Raw genomic sequence first — 11406 nt, forward strand, 5'->3', positions numbered from 1 at the left:
TCATCGCTTTTATGTCCGGACAAAAGGCAACCTGTGTTCAGTGCATAATTATATTGAATCATTCAAAATAACTTCCTTTTGACTTTGTTTTGGAGTGTCTATTTTTGGCGTGCATCCAGGTATACTTGTTTTGCTAATCTTATCAAGGGCGGACTTAGAGAAGGGGAGAGGACGTTACCTGTGCCCATAGGAAACTAACATAAAACCGTGACTTTTAAAATCAGAAGTTCACTATCCAATTTTTTTTATTGCCTAACGATAATGAACACAAGGCGACAGGGGTATGCTACACAGCACCATCCTTCGAAATATTCCAAATATAAAGCTTTATGTTCAGAAGAAGCCAAAGAAGTGCAATTATTTCAAAAACAAATATAGTGCTGTAATATGGTTATTCAAATTGATATTTATGCTTTTGGGTGAACAATAAATTGGCTCTTTCGTTTGTAGATCGAATAGAATTTTCTCATGACTAATGTTGATAAAAATATTTTGGTATTCATTCAAATAACAGTTTTTTACAGCTAGTTTTAAAAAACGTTCGGTTTATTAAAACATTTATATTAATTGAGGTACATTTTTTGCGGATGAAAGAGTGCATCTTTAAAACAGGCAAGTAAATATCGCTTGATTATTATTCACAATATCTACCCATCTCTCGGTCACATTTTGGGATACTAATGTTATTCAAAGAGGGTTTGACAGACTTTACTCCCTTCATTATGTACAATTCACATTTTGGAGTATGCATACAAACATAAATTATTTACACTCAGAATACAACCTACATTTTCTGCCAATAGAATTGCAGATAGGCAACCATTAAGTAGTAGTCTTAATCATTAACATTTCCAACGTCCGCGCATTTGCAGACTTTACTCCCTTGTTTCAGCTCATAAGCATAACAATAAATTTGATTTTATAACATTAAATAACATATTAAACATCTACAAACAATACGCCTGGTGAGGCTCAAACCACTGACCACTGGTATATTAGTGCAACTTGCCAACATATTTATCTTATAGCACATTACAATCCTTATACTGTATCTTGCCAAATCGCCAGGAGTAAAAGATGCATGCTTAATCTTTACAACCACGTGAATTACTAGCAATTCAATTTCATTCAGTATCATTATTATCTTTAAGGATGTATTCATAGTTTAAGTTTTACACAAGAGTTTCGTTCATATTCAATTACATTTTAAATTTGAAATTTATTATTGATGAAAAACAATCACAAGTGAGACAATGTGCCGTTGTGGCGTCAATGACGCAATTTTATAACCCAACTCGACGCGTTGCTTACGTTTGGCCTTTATAATGACAAAACATTTTTAATGACGAGATCATGTTATATTCATTTTTTTTTTCAATAAATTTAAAATTTAACTTTGTTCTTCATAAAATGTTGCGTGTCTTTAAGATAACATGTATGTAATATCTGGAAAGCCAAACTATATAGGGGCGCGCTCTTAATGCGCCCCGCTCTTTATACACCAGTGGTTGGCACAAAATTATGGTCTGAAATCTAACCATTTGGCAAAGTCAAATTTAGACATGGTAACCATATATCGTCATTCGTAGACTGACATAATTGTGTTAATAACGGATTGGTTGGAATTAAAAGGATAAAAACTGTTGATAGCCACAACAACAAGAACAAGAATATATTCACAATTTGTGACGCTAATCTCATACTGAAATACATGAAATGGCAAAAAGTTACATGACACTTAAACAAAATATCGAAAGAGAAAACTGGATTGAAACTTGTTTTGGTTTAGACTTTGTCAGAAAAGCGCTTGTTCCCTTTGTTATATCAAAATTGAAAGAACGGCATACGCTTGTTCTAAGAAGTGCTGGAACAAATAATGCATGTCAAGGATGCCACTTAGATACCTTGCTTTTGAAGCATAGCAACCCGAGTAAAAAACAATGCTCATTAAACAGAAGAAATTGCCTATGTACTTCTAAAAGTAGTGGTCGAAAGAGTTGTCCAACAAACTTTTGTTGCTCTATGTACAATGCAATTATAGACGACCACTTTTATGGACAACCAGAATGGAAAAACACCGAAATGCAACAATGGGCTGGAGACTATTGGGCTGTTGGAAAATGTTACATCAACATAAATAGTTACAAGGAATGCGGATCAGCCGAAGAGGTAGACAGCAGCGGTTTGTTACACATCGTGCTGAACAACAAGTACCTCCGAAGCATTGTAGATGGAAGTGGAAGCATTAACGACTTCATTACGGTGAGACAAATGATGATGAATGAATGAAATGAATGAAATGAAAGTCTTTATTTACAGAGGGTAACCCAATTAGTGTAAACTAATCTTCCTTGGGGCCCTCTAAAGCAATATTTACATACATACAAATACATAATTATATAGCAATATAACAATCAGCATAACAAATTCAAAGTTAGCATTATTCATAAACATGATCAACATGATAACAATGTTACACAACAACATAATACCGTGGAAAGCTGTATGTGTAATGATATGCAATGTGCGGTAAACATAAATACCTACATGGGGAAGGATGATGATGATGATGATGCTAATGGTGTTGTTGTTGTTGTTGTTGTTGTTGTTGATGATGATGATGATGATGATGTTGTTGTTGTTGTTGTTGATGATGATGATGATGATGATGATGATGATGGTGGTGGTGATGTTGTTGATGATGATGATGATGATGATGATGATGATGTTGATGGTGGTGGTGGTGGTGGTGGTGGTGGTGGTGGTGGTGGTGGTGATGATGATGATGATGATGATGATGATGATGATGATGATGATGATGATGAAACATAAAGCAATAGCTTAAAGCAATAAGTTATTAACATTCTTTTCAGATGAGAAACATCCGAAATGAAATTCTGCATTCACATGATATGAGAGTGGATGACAATAGGCGAATGGACATACTACAACATATGAAAAATATAGTTACATTTTTGAACAGCTTAGACAGTACATATGCTTCTGAATGTGGATCATCTCTTCAAAACCTGCAACAGGTAAATACTCTGGAAATTTATACCATGACTTGATAGATAACACTACTGTGAAATCATTAATGTTCGTTGGGCATTAATGTTCGTGGTTTTCGTGGGTAGGGTGATCCACGAATTTAAGAGCCCACGAAATATAGACCCTTTATTCACTTTTTTAATCGACATGTTATGTACATACTAGTTTATTCGTTACAGAAGTCGCAGTATACAGCGTTTATACCTGTCTCACTGTATATTTTACTATCTTTGTTTTATTAATATATTATATCTGCCTTTAACAAATAATAAACCAAATCAATAAAATGTGTTTTTTATGAACCAAATGACAGAAGCACGTGTTTAAACGTGTGCTGTTTGTGAAAATCTCCAGGTTAACAAGATGTGCGTGATGAGTCTCGGTACTCGATTTTTTTATTTAATGAAATAATTAATCGATTACATTGGAGGTTAATGATCACCCAACGTGACAAAGTACAAACCAACGCGTTCAAAATGCTTCTTAAACAAAAACGTGTGAATAAATATTAAAATGATCTTGTTTACTCAAATATACGCACCTTTTCGGTGTTTTCACAGTTTGCAAAATTCTTAATTGGTATTCAATGGCTTCCCCTATCTGTATTTATTATCAGGGTGCATCTTCTTTTATGACCTTAATTCCCAATTAAATCGATAATTGACATGGGTATATGCACTAATTGGCATCTCATACCACTTTAGCGAGTGTCATAAACCGTGTGACGTAGATCCCGGAAATCACAGGCCAGCGCGTGGAGATTATGCAGACGATCTAGGACAATGGCATATTCGATTTATTTTTCATAAATGAAAAACCACGAATTCAAGTACCCACGAAATTGTATTTTTTCGGCAAACCACGAAATTTCATGCCAACGAATATAAATGATTTCACATTATATATGATACATAAATTTGCAGTAAAACACATGTGCAAACTTGTTAATATATAGCCTGATTTCTTATTCTACAATTTGTTCATTATAGCTCATGGATCATGATCATTCGATCTCAACGCAAGCAGAAGTAAATAGTCTTCGTCATAACATAGAGATCCTCACGAATGAAAATCAGCATATCAAACAACATCTTCTGGATAAAGCGATAGAAACACAGAATAAAAGACTTCAGTATTTGGTTAAAAAAGAAGGTTCGAACATTTAATTACTACATTTTTTTTTCTATATTGTATTTATAAAGGAACTGTTTAATATAACGTTGGGATTTAAATGCTATGGTATGTTTAGTCTTACCAAAAATAATGTTTAAGCATTTTTTAATTAATTAATTATTTTGATAAAGCGGTTTAATATAACCAGTCCAGAGTTTTTGCCCTCCAAACTTATCATGTTGAGGGTTACCCAGGGTCAGTGTTTATTAACACCTCTGTGATAATGATCTAAAGCGAAGTACAGAGTTATAAATTAATACTGACTGCCCAGCTGGTATTAAATTTATAAAACATATTTCTGAGAACCGAGCTGTACATAGTATTTTCACTTGTTTTTGTCATTCAGAAATTTCCGAAACGATTTAGTATACTTTATATAATTTAAGTGGAAGAATTATTTTTATTGTATATTTTTTTAATAAGACATTTAATATTTACATACAACATTGAACACTTCAAGGTACATGGAATGATCATTTCAAGGCCAGAGTATGAAAATTCCCCATTTTTTCAAAATTCATTTCTTCTTTTAAAGTTCATTTATATATTTGTACTTTCTTTGAGACTCATATGCTATAAACATGGATTACTAATATTTCAAATACAGTGAATTATCATGAAAAGCTATCACACTATTATTTCAGCTGATACTTCGGAAGTCACATTCTTGATTCTTTTTATTTCAAGAATGAAAAAGAAAATCGTGAACACGTGCAGTTTAAATGTTTTTGGACAGGATAACATTCTTTATTTCTCTTTAATTACTGCAACATAATATCGCTCAGTGAATAAAAGTTGTAATTAATATTGATATTGATATCTTACGTGAATAAAGTTAGCTTTATCATTATGTCTAATGTTCTTTTCAACGCAAACTAATGGCATTTTATTAAAAAAGTCAATGTTATCAATTACCAGATAAACGCGTCCAAAAATACCACAGGTGCAAATTTGCATACTTGGCATAAAAACGCAACATATCGTTATGATTAGATGATATAACTGTTTCATAATATACTTCATACGGACATTCAATACTACGCATGTAAAAATGCAAATATTATCAATATCAACAGCGCTGTTTTGATTAAATCTTCGTTTTGATTGACATCATAACATAAATACAGCTTATAAGTATATTTCAGCTCTTCGCATATTAAAAGTCAAGTCAAGTCAACCATACAATGTCCCTACTTAAGCGCATCCAGTAATAAACAAGCTACATGTGCAATGTGTTTATGAGTCTCATGTATGCCTATTCAGCCGGAAGTATCCCCTTTTAAGTCCATTTTGTGTTTTCCCAACCTAATGTGTTAATATTCTAGTACCAAACAGCACAATAAACATCGTTCCCCAGGTCGAAACAGTATTTAGAAAGCAAACACGTGTTTCTATAAGTCCACTAAATTTCTCAAACCCCATTAGAACGCAATTTCAAATTGTGTCTTGTAGACAAAAAAGGTCTCCAGCGGCCCTATGCATCCTTTTTCTGGTTACAGACAAGCCCACTCATGGTCAAACAAGCCCCAGACAGGTTCTAAAAAGTCAAGCCTGAGCTCATTTAATCTCATTATGGCTACCATCAACCCATATCTGTCATACACTCACCACAGACAAACTGTGTGTCCAATAAACATTTTGTGCCAAACAAACACAAAAGGGGATCTATAAAGCTCTATATATGAAGTGCCCAATTGACAATAGTTTTGTAATACTATTACTTGGGACCATTAAGTGTAAATAAATCAAGTCAATTAAGTGCCCTGTAAATCTAAATCTGCTGCAATGAAGTTTATCTAGTGTCAAACATATCACAGTAAGGCTCTTTTACATCCAACTCAGTTCAAATTAATCACAAATGCAGCTACATTTAAGTCCATCATGTGTCAAGCAAACACCAAAGCAACAATCTGTATTCTTAACCACAGAAGGCTTCTACACGAACCCTTCCAGGGTCTGACGATTCCTTTTGTGGATACAGTCAAGCATATTCATAGATAAACACATTTCAGCACATCCACTCACTCAGTCCAGTCCAGTTTTCTATTATTTTCATTATGCCTACAATAAAGCACATTCAGTGCCAAACAAACGCATGTGTCGCTCTAGTTAAGCCTACTCAGTGCTACATTGACCACATTTTGGCAACTATAATGCCCATTTAAACCCAAACAAGCTCATGTGCAGCCGTCATTACGCATTCTCAGCGCCTAATACACCATGTCAGTAATGCTTTTATAGCAATGCATACTAAGTTCAGACGGTTGCTGTGACCTTGGCATCGAAGGTAGGGCTTTAATGGCGACACATCCTCATACTATGCTGGTCACTTCTGCCAGACATTTTGTTTTTCAAATCCGACCACAAAATAATTATGGACTTGACAAAAACGAGACAGACTGACGAACACATACTTAGTTAAGAAGGTTGCTGTGACCTTGATCTTGAAGTTAGGGGCACGGATCTTGAGCGCGACACATCCTCATGCTATGGCGTTCATTTCTGCCAAAAAATTAGGACGTGCATGAGAAAGATATCTAATCGACAAAACGGGACTGAGAGACCGACTGTGGTACGCGATAACGCGAGCGATTGCTAAATAATCCCCACCCGACTGTTAGGCGGGAATATAATGAATACACTGTTTTCTGTGACCATAACGTAAACAGATCAGGTGCATTGGTTTTTAAAAAAATGCTAACAAGAATAAGCATAACAAAAAAGCAGCTAAGTAATGCATATTCCACCCTTTATTAAACACAAGAACCGAAAAGAAAACACTGTGGGTTCACGTTTTAACTTTTAATTCTCAAATTTGTGTAGACGAATGAGGTGGAATAATGCTCTAGAAGGGTTTGTGTATATAATTTTTGTATGGAAGCATGTACCTCCTTTTTAAGGACGTGTCTAGGCTTGAGCTTTAGCTCAAGACTTATGTTATAGATCACAAAAATTGTCCACTTGGAGTTGAAAATCATACTCAAAAGTACCAATTTTCAATGAAAATCAGTCTCTGAAACATACCTGAAAAAAACTTATTATTTACAAAATAAGTTCATGTACGAGTATGAAATATTTTGCGTATATTAACAGTAAAACACATATTTACTATCGGATATGGATGGAAAAACTCCCATAAACTGAAAAACTACTCGAAGGTCTGGTGCATATGTACATTTGCAAATAATTTGTTAATTTCTTTCTCTTTTTAAGCTGTGATCTGAATTGATCATCTTTCAAGCCGTTCAGCACTATCAGTGCTTTGTTTATTCATGCAATTCATTCATGAAAACTCAATGCTTACATACTAAAATTGGTCAGTACAAGAAACATCTGGGAATTCACACAGTAAATAGCCCAGCAGAATGACATGCTAAGTGGTGATTTATTGACTAGTGCAATTGCATGGATTGATAAGTCCTTTTCTCAAAATGAGGAGTTTGGGAGGCAATTTCCCTGGACTGTAACATTTGAAATAAATGCTTTGATATGTTTTTGACTATTATAAACCGAATTTTACACCATTTTTTCCAGAACTAATAAAAACAATTGAAGAAGAGTATGATCGCTGCTTGACCTCAGTGTCATTGATACCAATGATAAAGTCGCCAACAAAGAAGGTCGATGATGTTTATGTTGATCTAGAAATGTATGAAGGGAGGGACTCGCTAGATGACAAATTTGAACGTGGCTTCAATAATATGGAAAATGTTCTATATGGGAAAGGACATCGACATAAACTGATTTACTTGCTAGGTGATGCAGGTATGGGAAAAACCACTTGGTGTAAAAAGGTCATAAACACTTGGTTGTCTGTTCGTCGAAAAATTAAAGTCGAGAACGAGGATGACAAGTCGTGGAGTCCGGACGAAAAAGTATTACGGCACATCGACGTACTCCTTCATGTTTCTTTGAGACAACACAAGGGAAGTAGCAAAGTATTGGACATGATATTGGGCCAGCCATTGTTCAAAGAATACGAAAAACATGGTGACACAATTGTGAATATACTTAGAGAAGAAGCTGACCGTTGTCTCATAGTTCTTGATGGACTGGATGAATGGAATCATGAAAACGAGGATATATTCCCAGAGCCTGACCAGTTGCACGGTGCCACAGTTATTGTCACAACGAGGCCTTACAGGAAACTCACGCTTGCCTGTAAAAACGAATCTAGCAAAATTGATAAAATTGTAAAAATAATGGGTGTAGAAAATGTGCAAGTTCTTGCTGAACGTGTGATTGAACAGTTGAAATCATATTTCCCAAAACAGGAACAATGCTCAGAGGAAGACTTTACCTTTCAAGAGTTTCGGAAAAAGGTTGATGACCTTCCAGATTTCGATGTAACCAAATCTGAAAAAGGCAGTTTCATGCAGAATATTTTGAAAAATCCGCTCATGCTTACACTGATGGTATGTTTGTGGTACGATGGGAATGTTTTGTGCAATACTGCAACACACGTCATTGGATCAATGATAGACTGGATGATACGATATGCTGAAACATATTCTGCCTTGTCAAGTAGAGAACATTCGCGTTTCGATATGTCCAAGCTAAAAAGTAACTGGAGAGAAAGCCAAACATGCTTACCAGAGAGCTTACGAAGCATGGTTAATTTTAGAGATTATGCTGGACTTATTGTAAAGCTTTCTCGTCTGGCCTTTAGATCATTATTTAATAGGAACAAAAAATCGACGCTTTTCTTTAAAAAAGAGGATCTGTTTGATTTTCTCTCTAAAGAAGAAATTGATGTTGCATGCCATTTAGGAATCTTATCTCAGGATGAAAAAACTGGCAACCCTCTTTATTCAAAGGTCGAAGTTCAGTTCCCCCATAAAATGTTCCACGAGTATTTAGCTGGATGCCACATGATATTCGAAATGCAAGGCGAGTCGATGACTGATATTAATGTAATAGGAGAATATCTGACTGACCCATCATTGCTATCAAATAAAGAGAATGCTTTGCTTTTTGCAGGAAGTATAGATCCTAGGACTGGATTTAAACTGAGCAAACATTTTTCAAAGTTGGTGCCTGAAGAAACGTACAGGCTTCATATTGACTATATGAATGATTTATTTCTCAGACAAGTTCATGTTATTCATACTAGCCATCCCGACATGCCGAGCCCTGAGTTACCTATTGTTACGGACAAAATCTACGTCCCATCATCATTGCATAAGGGGAAATGGTGTGATCTCAAGAGACTTTTCCATTGCAATTTTGACAATATACAAGAAGTGCAAATCCATGTCTCACAAAGAAATGCGTTTTCACTTTTGGAAGAAATTCGCAGGCCTTTCAGCTTGACGTTGTTGGGATTAAACTCTTATAATGACTCTAAGAAAGACAATGAAGCTAATTTCGATCCTTTATGTATTAATTGTCGTTACATAACCGACGTGGTGCTTTCGGGAATTGAATTGGAGGCAAGTTCCTGTAATCCGGCAAGATTCAGCGATCGTGATACGTACAGGGTAGTCTTGAATGAAGTTAATAATCAAACGCTGAAGTTGAAAAAATTGAAAAATTTAGATTTGACCATCCAAATTAAAGTCAGCGAAGGCCAAGCGTTGGAAGCGAGCGATATATTTCACACAGTTGTGATACACGGATGCGAGAGTTCTTCCGTACTTATCATCATTTTAACGAAGACAGAAGAACCAGATGAAGTAAAACAGAAAGTGAAAGATTATTTTAATGCATGTGTGTCCTATATAATGTGTCACGACTGTACATTTACTGTACGATTAGAAAACTGCTGACAAAAGTAAAAGTCTCTGACGTTCCAATGTTTCTGAACACCATCACATGAAAGCGAAACAATCTAATTGCGAAATGATGGTTGCGATAAAGAATACTTCAAACATAAAAAGGGAGTACAACAAGTTTGACTACAAACTCGTTTTCCTTGTGTGTTTTTTTCAATAGAAGCATAATAGCATGCGAATAAGGTAAATAAAAAAATCGCAATTTGATTGATTCATTCATTAATTCATTCATTCATTAATTCATTCATTCATTCATTCATTCATTCATTCATTCATTCATTCATTCATTCATTCATTCACGTTTTATTATATGAATAAAAACATGTATATATCAGAATCCTCTAATGTTCTATTATTACTAATAAGTTACGTCAAATGAGTAAATAGAATACCATAGTTGGAATGAAGTATTTTGCTACACGTTAAATATATTAATCATTGAATCACTATTTCTTTATATGATAACATCCGAAAGAGAGATAATTTTTGCATTTATATATGAAGCATAAAGGAAGTGTATATATGCTTGTACACCAAAATTTTTTGAACAAACAAATTCGAAGGTAAGAAAATAGGACAGGCGTACAAAACAAATGATGTCGTTTTGTTTCTTGTTATGTTGTTTTTGCTTCCGTTGTCTCATCGTTCATATTTAGTAAAATACTAATCCTTATACAGGCCTCAGTGATTTAATTCAGGTATTGGTCACTCGATTTCATAGTCTAATTTATACACTCAGTTTCTTGTCCTGAGATTAAAACCATCCTTAAATGGTTATCGAATACCATTCCAGGCACTCACAAGTTGACTTTAATTCATACTATGAAGGCATTAAAAGCATATTCGGATTCAGATCCTATAGAAGTTAGCGACGTAGGATATGTACATGTTGCGTTTCAAGCGGCTGAACATAACAAAAAAAACAACACAAAAATAAATAAATAACAGTAATAAAAATAGTTAAAAAAATAAAATAAATGAAATAAATGAAATAATCAATCAATCAATCAATCAATCAATCAATCAATCAATCAATCAATCAATCAATCAATCAATCAATCAATCAATCAATCAATCAATCAATCAATCAATCAATCAACCAACCAACCAATCAACCAATCAATCAATCAATCAACCAATTAATCATTCAATCAATCAATCAATAAAATGCATATGACATTGTGGTCAAAGCAATTCAAATATCTTGAATGCGCTCGGCCTATTGCAAATTGCATTAAAACTCTTACCAATATAGTAACAGGGATAGGAAAAAGGCGGATAGTACGCTCACTTGCTTCTAAAAGCATGCACAAGTAGAGCGCTGACACGTTTTTCTAACAATGTACACAAGCGTATTACTTAGTATTCTGAAAGTCTAGATTTGGCCCCATTTTCTCAAAAATCGTAT

General features: G+C 34.5%; 1 protein-coding gene across 1 annotated transcript; it reads left to right on the plus strand.

Moving 5' to 3' along the window:
• Nucleotides 1–1540: 1540 nt before the first annotated feature.
• LOC128217820 (uncharacterized) lies at nt 1541–10205 on the plus strand. The gene is made up of 4 exons (XM_052925222.1): nt 1541–2262; nt 2874–3038; nt 4041–4203; nt 7759–10205. The coding sequence occupies exons 1-4, from the start codon at nt 1717–1719 to the stop codon at nt 9990–9992; spliced, it is 3108 nt and encodes a 1035-aa protein (XP_052781182.1). The 5' UTR covers nt 1541–1716; the 3' UTR covers nt 9993–10205.
• The last annotated feature ends 1201 nt before the right edge of the window (nt 10206–11406 follow it).

Source organism: Mya arenaria, chromosome 14 (assembly GCF_026914265.1).
Source record: "Mya arenaria isolate MELC-2E11 chromosome 14, ASM2691426v1".
Classification (NCBI taxonomy): domain Eukaryota; kingdom Metazoa; phylum Mollusca; class Bivalvia; order Myida; family Myidae; genus Mya; species Mya arenaria.